The 14,994-nt window shown below is 43.9% G+C and overlaps 1 protein-coding gene across 5 annotated transcripts in view; it reads right to left on the reverse strand.

Moving 5' to 3' along the window:
- Positions 1-2,112: 2,112 nt before the first annotated feature.
- Positions 2,113-14,994, reverse strand: part of LOC139459512 (uncharacterized) — a 177,332-nt gene continuing 164,450 nt past the window's right edge. For all 5 annotated transcript variants that reach the window (XM_071241015.1, XM_071241018.1, XM_071241017.1 and 2 more), the window contains 7 exons: positions 14,110-14,316; positions 13,880-13,967; positions 13,352-13,421; positions 12,890-12,994; positions 9,580-9,810; positions 6,403-6,477; positions 2,113-3,502 (listed from right to left, as the gene is read on the reverse strand). In XM_071241015.1, the coding sequence (XP_071097116.1) occupies positions 3,389-3,502; positions 6,403-6,477; positions 9,580-9,810; positions 12,890-12,994; positions 13,352-13,421; positions 13,880-13,967; positions 14,110-14,316 (890 nt within the window). In that variant the 3' untranslated portion in view covers positions 2,113-3,388. The remainder of the gene's footprint in view (positions 3,503-6,402; positions 6,478-9,579; positions 9,811-12,889; positions 12,995-13,351; positions 13,422-13,879; positions 13,968-14,109; positions 14,317-14,994) is intronic.

Here is a 14,994-nt window from a genome sequence, read left to right on the forward strand (position 1 = left end):
CACATTAATCTAAGATTATTCAAAGAATTTTCTGTAAATAACAGACATATAAGTATACCTTAATTTTGCTGCTGCAGTAATAAGATCACACACATAAGTATAGCTTTTGTTTGGTGCTCTTTGTGAGGTCAACATGCAGCCTCCCTCTACCCCCGGGTGTAAGAAGTGTGGCCGGTTCATTGTCATGGGAGATCCTCATGAAAGCTGAACAAAGTGCAGAGGCACTTCTTGTAATAAGGATAAAAGATGTGAGAAGTGTGTCAACATATCTGATATTATCTTCTCCAAGATGGCCGAAGCTACGACCAAGGCCAAGAGACGTGAGGCCGCTTAGCAGAAAGTGGAGTACATCTCAGCTGAGAAATCAGCTTCCACCCCAGCATCTCTCTCTCCAGATATCCCATCATCTCCTGTACTCTCTGTCAGTCTTATTCATCAGCTATTCCAGCAACAACAGGATTACAGCGCCAGTCATCAAGTTTGCTAACATTCAGCCAGTTCGAATCCATGGTTACCGGGACGATTTCCTAGTGGCAGACAAAGAGAAAGCTCAACTACATCAGAACATGATATCCTTGGTCCAACTTATGACCCACCTAGGCTTCCCAGACAATCCCTCCAAGTCCGAGACTACTCCATGTCAAGACATCGGAGCAAGATTTCAGCTAGACAGGGTATATCTATGCCCACCAGAGTATTGATTCAACAAGACTATCAAGATGATTCAATCACTCTCACATCAACCCAGCAAGTTGCTGAGGTGGTGGATGTCTCTTCCAGGCAACATAACGTTTCTACAGGATATGACCTTCAGAGGAAGGCTGAGGCTACGTCCTCTACAGACTTGGATCAACTCTATGCGAGCTCACGGCCAAGAGTTCCAGACTCAGTTACCTCCCAGATTACTACAAGATCTCCATTGGTGGAATCACAGAGAGCATGTGATGATGGCAACCCTTTGACTTACCTGACGCCTGAACACTATCTATTTATAGACGCATCAGATTTGAGATGGGGAGCCCATATGGTCAATCTCACAGTACAGGGATCTTGGAACACAGAAGAGAAGAACCTTCATATCAACTGCAGGGAAATGAAGGCCATCTATTTCGCCATCCTGGAATGGAAGATACATCTTTATCAATCATCCATTCTCATAGCCACGCACAACACCACAGTAGTGGCCAATATTCAGAAGCAGGGAGGAACCAGCTCCCTGATGACGGAGACTACATGATTGTTTGCCTTGGCAGACTCGTTCAATTGCTGGATGGAAGCAAGACATATACCCGGGAAACTGAACATACTGTCTGACAGCCTTTCTCGCCAGTGGCAACAGAATGAACCTTAGATCCACAGATCTTCACCTGGATAACCAAGTTATGGGACACACCACACCTGGATCTATTAACCACATGCAAGAACAACCAACCTTCAGTTCATGTCAGTCCGGTTCCCGACCCAAGAGCTCACCAGATCCACATACTATCGATGGATTGGACGAATCTATTTGCGTACGCATTCCCACCATGGTCTCTCCTACACAAAGTCATCCACAAAGTGGAGGAGATGGATTGCGTAATAATTCTGATAGCTCCAAAATGGCCCAGACTACGAAGACTACTAATGGAGGAACCTATCCAGTTACCTCTTCGTCGAGATCTGCTAAGAAAACTCAAGTCCATCATTTTCCACGTCAATCTACCCAGCCTACATCAAACCACTTGGAAGGACACCTCACTTTGATGGGGACTGTATGGATGCTATTGTAGGTGAAACAAGTCACTTTCAGTACTACTCCTCACTTTGATGGGGACTGTATGGATGCTATTGTAGGTGAAACAAGTCACTTTCAGTACTACTCCTCACTTTGATGGGGACTGTATGGATGCTATTGTAGGTGAAACAAGTCACTTTCAGTACTACTCCTCACTTTGATGGGGACTGTATGGATGCTATTGTAGGTGAAACAAGTCACTTTCAGTACTACTCCTCACTTTGATGGGGACTGTATGGATGCTATTGTAGGTGAAACAAGTCACTTTCAGTACTACTCCTCACTTTGAAGGGGACTGTATGGATGCTATTCTAGATGAAACAAGTCACTTTCAGTATTTATCAGATCTTTATTCAGGTTTACAAAAGCATAAAATTGATTCAACAACATATATTACAAAAGAAAGTCTTATATTTGGCCATATTGTGTGTACATGCGTCTAAAGTAGTTGCTCCACCAAGATGTAAGTCTTTAACTGAACTTCAACTGATATTTAATAAATGTGTTCACATATCCTTTAAGAAAATAAGTCCACACAATATTTCTGGTCTTTGTACTTTTTTTAACATGGAAATATCAAATTTCTATACTGATTTTTTTTCTATGCATGCAGTGTTAGCAAATACTAGTGTGTACAGGTGTAGAAACTCTAGTAAAGAATTATTGTGTGTGGGAAGTTAGTAATACAATGTATTGTATGCTACACTCTGATTATTATAGAACATACAGTAAAATCAATATTGGTTACATTCAGAGTCATATACTAAAGCATGGGAAACATTTTATCTGAAGTATATCAAGATAATCAAGATTACTTTTTAAAGGCTGCACTATGTCTAAAGACAGAAACTATAACTGCAGGTAGTTCTAAAAAACAACAACTAATGGGGTAAAAAACTAGATGTGATTGCAAAACAAACATTTTTATAAAAAAAAGATTGTTTGTAATGCTCATCAAACTGTTATGTGTCAACGATACTTCTTGATGAAATGCTAGAAACATTACTCCAATATACAATCTGTTATTTGTGGATGGATTTCACTTAAATATGGTAGCTCAAAAATCATATAAAAAAACATTTTTTTAAATATCACAAAGTCCAGATCCTTTCTGAATACATAGGAATGATTACACATAGTCAGATTGAAAGTTTGGGTGGATTGAACAACATGCTGCATATCATAACAAAAATCATTGTCATGATGTACTATAGGGTGCACAGAGTATTTATAAGGGGAAAACTATTCACTGTTGGAACAGGTAAAAAATATATCATCCAAGATAGTTAGAAAAACAAACTCTAGATATGAAACCTTTCTTGAAGAGGCACACACTGATCAGCTATTTACAGCATTATGCAATCACATGTATATAAAAGACATGTAATGTGTACATTATCATCAGCAAAGGTTTTCAACCGTTTCACAATAGTTGAACTCAGAAAAGTCAAAATAAACAGTTAACATATTTGGGATGTTTTTTCTCTTCAAATCTGTCCTATTAAGACATCCCAAAAATTAAGTAGGATTCTATATCACAATTTGGTCAAACTGTTTGATGTCAACAATTTTAAAAAACCCAGAATGGCCCCATCTTGAAAGGGAGTTAACTCAAAGTCGGACTTTGATGAAGTCCTCATCTTGCTTGTAGGACCGATTGTCTGTCCCTGGGTACACCATTCCATAAGTGGCATTGGTGACAGCTGGAGCTTGGTGGTCTTGTTTCTGGAAAAGCAGAAGCATTAGGAGGTGTAAAACTACAACAGAAGATGAGGACATGTCTTTTGATGAGATAGTCACTCTTACAAACCTCCAAACATATATTTAATAAAACAAGCACCCAGATGTCATTGTCATTCCCTCCTCCGCTATACCCTGCATTATAGATTTGTTTGTTTGTTGTTTAACGCTGCACTCAGCAATATTCCATATAAATGACGGTGGTCTGTAAATAATCCGAGTCTGGACCAGACAATCCAGTGATTGACATATTGAGCATCGATCCACGCAATTGGGATACGATGATATACATCAGGTAAATCAGCGAGGTTGACCACCCGATCCTGTTAGTCGCCTCTTACGACAAGCATAGTCGTCTCTTACAGAAAGCATGTATTGCTGAAGACCTATTCTCTACCTGGATCTTCACAGGGTACCTGCAATTGGGAGACTTGATGGTTGCTTAATACTCCAGGTTTCTTTTATTAAATGTATATTTAACCTTACACATATTTCTTATTTGGGGACTATATGTTAGTGTATTGATGAGGTTGAGAAGAGAGTGGAGATCATTGCATGATACCACATGCACTATACCTATTAACACTAATGTCATGTAACTACTTTCCATGTAAAATGGACAGTATTATTTGAAGATCATAAGTTCTAAAACAGCATATTTTAGACAACCTTCTGCCAGGTTGCCCTTCCAACAAGTTGATTTACTGGATTGTCTGTTACCTGTCGTCAGACGCTACAGGATTGTGTGTTACCTGTCGTCAGACGCTACAGGACTGTCTGTTACCTGTCGTCAGACGCTACAGGATTGTGTGTTACCTGTCGTCAGACGCTACAGGATTGTGTGTTACCTGTCGTCAGACGCTACAGGACTGTCTGTTACCTGTCGTCAGACGCTACAGGATTGTCTGTTACCTGTCGTCACACACTACAGGACTGTCTGTTACCTGTCGTCAGATGCTACAGGATTGTCTGTTAACTGTCGTCAGACGCTACAGGATTGTCTGTTACCTGTTGTCAGATGCTACAGGATTGTCTGTTACCTGTTGTCAGATGCTACAGGGTTATCTGTTACCTGTCGTTAGACACTACTTGGATTGTCTGTTACCTGTTGTCAGATGCTACACGGTTATCTGTTACCTGTTGTCAGATGCTACAGGATTGTGTGGTACCTGTTGTCAGACGCTACAGGATTGTCTGTTACCTGTTGACAGATGCTACAGTATTGTCTGTTACCTGTTGTCAGATGCTACAGGGTTATCTGTTACCTGTCGTCAGACACTACTTGGATTGTCTGTTACCTGTTGTCAGATGCTACACGGTTATCTGTTACCTGTTGTCAGATGCTACAGGATTGTCTGTTACCTGTCACCAGACGCTACATGGTTATCTGTAACTGTCGTCAGACACTGCAGGGTTGTCTGTTACGTGTTGTCAGATGCTACAGGATTGTCTGTTACCTGTTGTCAGATGCTACAGGATTGTGTGTTACCTGTTGTCAGACACTACAGGATTGTCTGTTACCTGTTGTCAGATGCTACAGGATTGTGTGTTACCTGTTGTCAGATGCTACAGGATTGTGCATTACCTGTCGTCATATACTACAGGATTGTGTGTTACCTGTTGTCAGACACTACAGGATTGTCTGTTACCCGTCATCATATACTACAGGATTGTGTGTTACCTGTTGTCACATGCTAAAGAATTTTGTGTTACCTGTTGTCAGATGCTACAGGATTGTCTGTTAACTGTTGTCAGATGCTAAAGAATTTTGTGTTACCTGTTGTCAGATGCTACAGGGCTGTCTTTTACCTGTTGTCATATACTATAGGATTGTGTGTTACCTGTAGAGGTGTAACGATACGATACGTATCAAGATACAGTGTTTACTGAGTGAGTGAGTGAGTTTGGTTTTACGCTGCTTTTAGCAATATTCCAGCAATATCACGGCGGGGGACACCAAAAATTGGCTTCACACATTGTACCCATGTCGGGAATCGAACCCGGGTCTTCGGCGTGACGAGCGAACGCTTTAACCACTAGGCTACCCGACCGCCCCCAGTGTTTACTGGTACAAGCTAAGCCAAGTTGATGTCTTTCTACTCTCTCTGTTACCTGTTGTCCGATGCTACACGGTTATCTGTTACCTGTCGTCAGATGCTACAGGATTGTCTGTTACCTGATGTCAGATGCTACAGGATTGTCTGTTACCTGTTGTCAGATGCTACAGAATTGTCTGTTACCTGTTGTGATATACTACAGGATTGTGTGTTACCTGTCGTCAGACGCTACAAGATTGTCTGTTACCTGTTGTCAGACACTGCAGGGTTGTGTGTTACCTGTCGTCAGACGCTACAGGATTGTCTGTTACCTGTTGTCAGACACTACAGGATTGTGTGATACCTGTTGTCAGACGCTACAGGGTTATCTGTTACCTGTTGTCAGACACTACAGGATTGCCTGTTACCTGTTGTTAGATGCTACAGGATTATCTGTTACCTGTTGTCAGATGCTACAGGATTGTGTGTTACCTGTTGTCAGATGCTACAGGATTGTGTGTTACCTGTTGTCAGATGCTACAGGATTGTCTGTTAACTGTTGTCAGATGCTAAAGAATTTTGTGTTACCTGTTGTCAGATGCTACAGGATTGTGTGTTACCTGTTGTCAGATGCTACAGGATTGTGTGGTACCTGTTGTCAGATGCTACAGGATTGTGTGGTACCTGTTGTCAGATACTACAGGATTGTGTGGTACCTGTCGTCAGATACTACAGGATTGTGTGGTACCTGTTGTCAGATGCTACAGGATTGTGTGTTACCTGTCGTCATATACTACAGGATTGTGTGGTACCTGTTGTCAGATGCTACTGCAGACCTACGGAACATACCTTCTCTATGCTGTAGTCACTTGAGCCGCTCTGGGAACCCGTCTCTGCTTTGTTCCGACGCTGACAACAGCAGAACTGTAACACACAGTTACATATTGTATCATGCAGCACAGTAACACACAGTTACATATTGTATCATGCAGCACAGTAACACACAGTCACATATTGTATCATGCAGCACAGTAACATATTGTATCATGCAGCACAGTAACACAGTCACCATCACGCAGCACACTACAACAGACACATATTGTATTGTGCAGCACAGTAACACACAGTCACATATTGTATCATGCAGCACAGTAACATTGTACCATGCAGCAAAGTAATACACAGTCACATATTGTATCACGCAGCACAGTAACCCAGTCATATATTGTATCACACAGCACAGTAACAGTCACATATTGTATCATGCAGCACAGTAGCATATTGTATCATGCAACACAGTAAAACACAGTCACATATTGTATCATGCAGCACAGTAACATATTGTATCATGCAGCACAGTAACACAGTCACCATCACACAGCACACTACAACAGACACATATTGTATCGTGCAGCACAGTAACACACAGTCACATATTGTATCATGCAGCACAGTAACACACAGTCACATATTGTATCATGCAGCACAGTAACATATTGTATCATGCAGCACAGTAACACAGTCACCATCACGCAGCACACTACAACAGACACATATTGTATCGTGCAGCACAGTAACACAGTCACATATTGTATCATGCAGCACAGTAACACAGTCACCATCACGCAGCACACTACAACAGACACATATTGTATCGTGCAGCACAGTAACACACAGTCACATATTGTATCATGCAGCACAGTAACACACAGTCACATATTGTATCATGCAGCACAGTAACATATTGTATCATGCAGCACAGTAACACAGTCACCATCACGCAGCACACTACAACAGACACATATTGTATCGTGCAGCACAGTAACACAGTCACATATTGTATCATGCAGCACAGTAACACAGTCACCATCACGCAGCACACTACAACAGACACATATTGTATCGTGCAGCACAGTAACACAGTCACATATTGTATCATGCAGCACAGTAACATATTGTACCATGCAGCAAAGTAATACACAGTCACATATTGTATCACGCAGCACAGTAACCCAGTCATATAGTGTATCACACAGCACAGTAACAGTCACATATTGTATCATGGAGCACAGTAGCATATTGTATCATGCAGCACAGTAAAACACAGTCACATATTGTATCACACAGCACAGAAACACAGTCACATATTATATCATGCAGCACACTACAACAGTCACATATTGTATCACACAGCACACTAACACAGTCACATATTGTATCACGCAGCACAGTAACACAGTCACATATTGTATCACACAGCACAGTAACAGTCACATATTGTATCACACAGCACAGTAACACACAGTCACATTGTTTCACGCAGCACACTACAACAGGCACATATTTTATCCTGCAGTACAGTAACACAGTCGCATATTGAATCACACAGCACTGTCACATTTTGTATCATGCAGCACAGTAACACACTGTCACATATTGTATAATGCAGCACATTAACACACTTTCACACATTATATCCTGCAACAAAGTAACACAGTCACATATTTTATTACGCACCACAGTAACACAGTCACATATTGTATCACGCAGCACTGTAACACAGTCACATATTGTATCATGCAGCACAGTAACACAGACACATATTTTATCACACAGCATAGTAACACAGTTACATATTGTATCTCGCAGCACAGTAACACAAAGTCACATATTGTAACACACATCACAGAAACATACAGTCACATACTGTATCAGGAGTGAGTTGGGTTTAACACAGCTTTTAACAGTATTCCAGTTATATCGCTTAAAGTTGGAGGAAAGCCAGGTCTCAGACGTTTACCACTTTGTTGAAACCCAAGAGCACGGGTATGGTGCTGACAAACCTAGAAACATAATCGGGGGGAACCAGGATTTGAACTCACAATCATAGGTTTCTGGCATGCCCAAGGGACACAACTCTGCACAACCAATCACAGCGTCTTAGATGGCAGGGCCACCTGTGTCCCTTCATACTGTATCTAGCAGCACAGTAACACCATCAAATATTGTATCACACAGCACAGTAACATACACCTAGATAGGTCTTCAAACTATCTGTTGATGCTGTACATGTATGTATGCTACTTACATCTACAAGCATATATTAACACTTTGGTTGCTACGTACACAGACCAGCACATGGTGACACTGTATGCTACGTACACAGACCAGCACATGGTGACACTGTATGCTACGTACACAGACCAGCACATGGTGACACTGTATGCTACTTACATAGACCAGCACATGGTGACACTGTATGCTACGTACACAGACCAGCACACGGTGACACTGTATGCTACTTACATAGACCAGCACATGGTGACACTGTATGCTACTTACATAGACCAGCACATGGTGACACTGTATGCTACTTACACAGACCAGCACATGGTGACACTGTATGCTACTTACATAGACCAGCACATGGTGACACTATATGCTACTTACACAGACCAGCACATGGTGACACTGTATGCTACTTACACAGACCAGCACATGGTGACACTGTATGCTACTTACACAGACCAGCACATGGTGACACTGTATGCTACGTACACAGACCAGCACATGGTGACACTGTATGCTACGTACACAGACCAGCACATGGTGACACTGTATGCTACTTACATAGACCAGCACATGGTGACACTGTATGCTACGTACACAGACCAGCACATGGTGACACTGTATGCTACTTACATAGACAAGCACATGGTGACACTGTATGCTACTTACATAGACCAGCACATGGTGACAATGTATGCTACTTACACAGACCAGCACATGGTGACACTGTATGCTACTTACATAGACCAGCACATGGTGACACTATATGCTACTTACACAGACCAGCACATGGTGACACTGTATGCTACTTACATAGACCAGCACATGGTGACACTGTATGTTACTTACATAGACCAGCACATGGTGACACTGTATGCTACTTACATAGACCAGCACATGGTGACACTGTATGCTACTTACATAGACCAGCACATGGTGACACTGTATGCTACTTACATAGACCAGCACGGAGAGGAGAACCAGCCCCACAACGCCTGCCACCACGGAGATGATGATGATAACCTTCTGCTCCAGGGGTTCTGGTTCGGGCTCAGCTGGGGGCATGACTGTTGTTGAGGATTCTTCTGTGGGAGGCTGCCCTTCAAACCGGTTGGTTCTGCTGTATAGCCCTGAGTTGGCCACCAGTGCCTGACCTTCAAACTTCACTGACATATCACCACTCTTTATCTGCAATGTCAGAAGTAGTCATTAAAAGTATTAAATCCTTTACTCTCAGTTTGTAGTAGAGGCATTTCCAAATCAAACTTATATTCTTAAGGCAAAAATGCCCCAATCCAACTTATTCATAAGGCAAAAAATACCCACTGGGCTAACAACATTACTTTTCAAAAAATGTTTTCAGGACAAAATCTTTGCAACAAATAATGACACAATGTCCTTGTGGGCTTCTGTTTGTGCATACTGATCCAAATGCCCAACACAGTTTACCATAATGATACTATAACATCACAAAACAACATTTTCCAGTGGGGATCTATTCTGCAACAGCTATGAAGGAAACTAGCCCATCTGATTGGAGGTCTAATGCTGAGAGTAATGTCTACAACCATCTCAGCATCATGTAGAGCCAGACAAGAGTGTGATGCACTCGTAGCCATGACCCTGAAAGGGTTCCCTGTCACTGAGCTGGTCCACACTGTCACTGAACTGGTCCACACTGTCACAGAGGTCCCCAGGACCTTGTCCTGAGTTGATCCACACTGTCACAGAGGTCCCCAGGACCTTGTCCTGAGTTGATCCACACTGTCACAGGGGTCCCCAGGACCTTGTCCTCAGTTTATTCACACTGTCACTGAGGTCCCCAGGACCTTGCCCTTAGCTGGTCCACACTGTCACAGAGGTCCCCAGGACCTTGTCCTGAGCTGGTTCACACTGTCACAGAGGTCCCCAGGACCTTGTCCTGAGCTGGTCCACACTGTCACAGATGTCTCCAGGACCTTGTCCTGAGCTGGTCCACACTGTCACAGAGGTCCCCAGGACCTTGTCCTGAGGAGGTCCACACTGTCACAGAGGTCCCCAGGACCTTGTCCTGTGCTGGTCCACACTGTCACAGAGGTCCCCAGGACCTTGTCCTGAGCTGGTTCACACTGTCACAGAGGTCCCCAGGACCTTGTCCTGAGTTGATCCCCACTGTCACAGAGGTCCCCAGGACCTTGTCCTGAGCTGGTCCACACTGTCACAGATGTCCCCAGGACCTTGTCCTGAGCTGGTCCACACTGTCACAGATGTCCCCAGGACCTTGTCCTGAGCTGGTCCACACTGTCACAGATGTCCCCAGGACCTTGTCCTGAGGAGGTCCACACTGTCACAGAGGTCCCCAGGACCTTGTCCTGAGCTGGTCCACACTGTCACAGAGGTCCCCAGGACCTTGTCCTGAGCTGGTCCACACTGTCACAGAGGTCCCCAGGACCTTGTCCTGAGCTGGTCCACACTGTCACAGATGTCCCCAGGACCTTGTCCTGAGTTGATCCCCACTGTCACAGAGGTCCCCAGGACCTTGTCCTGAGCTGGTCCACACTGTCATAGAGGTCCCCAGGACCTTGTCCTGAGTTGGTCCACACTGTCACAGATGTCCCCAGGACCTTGTCCTGAGTTGATCCCCACTGTCACAGAGGTCCCCAGGACCTTGTCCTGAGCTGGTCCACACTGTCAGAGGTCCCCAGGACCTTGTCCTCAGTTTATTCACACTGTCACTGAGGTCCCCAGGACCTTGTCCTTGAGCTGGTTCACACTGTCACAGAGGTCCCCAGGACCTTGTCTTTGAGCTGGTTCACACTGTCACAGAGGTCCCCAGGACCTTGTCCTTAGCTGGTCCACACTGTCACAGAGGTCCCCAGGACCTTGTCCTGAGCTGGTCCACACTGTCACAGAGGTCCCCAGGACCTTGTCCTCAGTTTATTCACACTGTCACTGAGGTCCCCAGGACCTTGTCCTTGAGCTGGTTCACACTGTCACTGAGGTCCCCAGGACCTTGTCCTTGAGCTGGTTCACACTGTCACAGAGGTCACCAGGACCTTGTCCTTAGCTGGTCCACACTGAGTGACTTGCAGGCTTGTGGAGATACCATATTTCCTCTATTAGAGGCCTGGCATCTATTCTGTGGCTCTTACCCTGTTCTCAATCATGTCTGCCAGGACAATGTGTAACCTAGTGTGACAACATGTGGATCTTACCCTGTTCTCCATCATGTCTGCCAGGACAAGGTGTAACCTAGTGTGACAACATATGGATCTTACCCTGTTCTCCATCATGTCTGCCAGGACAAGGTGTAACCTAGTGTGACAACATGTGGATCTTACCCTGTTCTCCATCATGTCTGCCAGGACAAGGTGTAACCTAGTGTGACAACATGTGGCTCTTACCCTGTTCTCCATCATGTCTGCCAGGACAATGTGTAACGTAGTGTGACAACATGTGGATCTTACCCTGTTCTCCATCATGTCTGCCAGGACAATGTGTAACCTAGTGTGACAACATGTGGATCTTACCCTGTTCTCCATCATGTCTGCCAGGACAATGTGTAACCTAAAGTGACAACATGTGGATCTTACCCTGTTCTCCATCATGTCTGCCAGGACAATGTGTAACCTAGTGTAACAACATGTGGATCTTACCCTGTTCTCCATCATGTCTGCCAGGACAATGTGTAACCTAGTGTGACAACATGTGGATCTTACCCTGTTCTCCATCATGTCTGCCAGGACAATGTGTAACCTAAAGTGACAACATGTGGATCTTACCCTGTTCTCCATCATGTCTGCCAGGACAATGTGTAACCTAGTGTGACAACATGTGGATCTTACCCTGTTCTCCATCATGTCTGCCAGGACAATGTGTAACCTAGTGTGACAACATGTGGATCTTACCCTGTTCTCCATCATGTCTGCCAGGACAAGGTATAACCTAGTGTGACAACATGTGGATCTTACCCCCTGTTCTCCATCATGTCTGCCAGGACAATGTGTAACCTAGTGTGACAACATGTGGATCTTACCCTGTTCTCCATCATGTCTGCCAGGACAAGGTGTAACCTAGTGTGACAACATGTGGATCTTACCCTTTTCTCCATCATGTCTGCCAGGACAGGGTGTAACCTAGTGTGACAACATGTGGCTCTTACCCTGTTCTCCATCATGTCTGCCAGGACAATGTGTAACCTAGTGTGACAACATGTGGATCTTACCCTGTTCTCCATCATGTCTGCCAGGACAATGTGTAACCTAGTGTGTCAACATGTGCATCTTACCCTGTTCTCCATCATGTCTGCCAGGACAGGCAGTTCGGCGGAGGGGGCGACCAGGTCTTTCTTGTCTTCCAGGGTTGTGTCCACTTTGATGCTCCCCTCGTACACCTGGCAACACAAGACACACCTTACAGCATACATGTACAGTGTTTTCTATGAAATGTCACCTGTGAGTTCTGAGGGTCCCTATAAGGGACATAGAGACAAAGCATGTCGTGGAGGAATGGGCAGGGTTTGGACGTCTTTGGTGAGGCATGTAGGGGCTTGAGGTTGTTTCCGTTTATCAACTGAAAAATACTTCAGAGTGTTACTAGACTTACTTTGAGGTGAATGTTAGATCTACTTGAACGTCATTAGGCCTACCTGAATATAATTTGACCTACCTGAATATCATTTGACCTATCTGAGCATTGTTACACCTTCCTGAATGTTGTTACACCCTTACTTAAATGTTGTTACACCTACCCTAATGTCCTTGATGAAATCTTCAGCATCAGCTATGCCTGAGCCCTCTATGATTGACATGATGACAGCTCTGAAACAACAGGTCAACTACATGTCAACTACATGTCAACTACAGGTCAACAACATGTCAACAACATGTCAACAACAGGTCAACAACATGTCAACAACAGGTCAACAACAGGTCAACTACAGGTCAACTACATGTCAACTACATGTCAACAACATGTCAACAACATGTCAACAACAGGTCAACTACATGCCTACAACATATATTCATCTCCACAAGATTTAGCCCTATCTCCCCCTGAGTCAGCATTCTGTGTAAAGATTTCGGAAATGTTAAATTCCATGAACAACAACCTTCCACATATGGCTAAAATGGCTGTGATTAAACAAGATGGCAGTTTGTCTGCATTTCTTTAATCTGAGCGAACAGGCTGAACTGTTATAGTCTCTCCCAATCCAAGAAAGACAAGCCTTGTAATGAAGAACAGTTCCAGGATTTCCTCCTCCTAAATGTTTGCTCACCTCTTGAATTCCTCTATCTTGTTGGCAACAAGGCTGAACTCATGGTCAAACTTCATCGTAATCACAATGTTCACTGTCTCATTCCGACCTGGAAAATATGTTTACAGGGGTACTTAGATTCTTGATCCTAGCACACTGATCATACATTTGTTTTCCTGCTCAATTCACTCACAAGGTAGCTTTGTAAAAAGATGTTTTCTGTTCTGATCAAGCAATAACAGTAGACTTACCGCAAACTTCGTACAAGTCTGAAAGCTTGAGCCATTGACCGACACCATCCACACACCAGCAGCGGTCATCTTGACACTGTTTGGGTTCATAGCGGCCATCAGGGCCACACGTAGGCAGGTAGACTGTGGTGGTCCCGGTCACCAGCATCTCTCTCTTCATCTCCATCTTCTTGGTACAGTGGGTCATCTGACAGTGGGTGTGGGTCACTGCCAACACAGACACATATAAACATGCAGTACACTGGTCATCTGACAGTGGGTGTGGGTCACTGCCAACACAGACACATATAAACATGCAGTACACTGGTCATCTGACAGTGGGTGTGGGTCACTGCCAACACAGACACATATAAACATGCAGTACACTGGCCATCTGACAGTGGGTGTGGGTCACAGCCAAACACACCCACAAAGTCACATCTGTTGTCATAACGGTATAAAAATCTACACTGAATCACAGTGTCATACCCATATTTAAACTGACTCTGTCATACATTGTCACACCCATACTTAAACCGACTCTGTCGTACATTGTCACACCCATACTTAAACCGACTCTGTCGTACATTGTCATACTCGTAATTAAACCACCACGGTTTCACATTGTCATACTCGTAATTAAACCATCACTGTCGTACATTGTCATACCCATATTTACAACAACTCTGTCATACATTGTCACACCCATACCTAAACTGACTGTCGTACATTGTCATACTCGTTATTTAACCACCACTGTCGTACATTGTCACACCCATACTTAAACCGTCTCTGTCATACATTGTCACACCCGTATTTAAACCGACTCTGTCGTACATTGTCATACTTATATTTAAACCAACACTGTCATACATTGTCACACCCATACTTAAACCGGCACTGTCG

Source organism: Haliotis cracherodii, unplaced genomic scaffold (assembly GCF_022045235.1).
Source record: "Haliotis cracherodii isolate W230 unplaced genomic scaffold, xgHalCrac1.p SCAF_13, whole genome shotgun sequence".
Lineage (NCBI taxonomy): Eukaryota > Metazoa > Mollusca > Gastropoda > Lepetellida > Haliotidae > Haliotis > Haliotis cracherodii.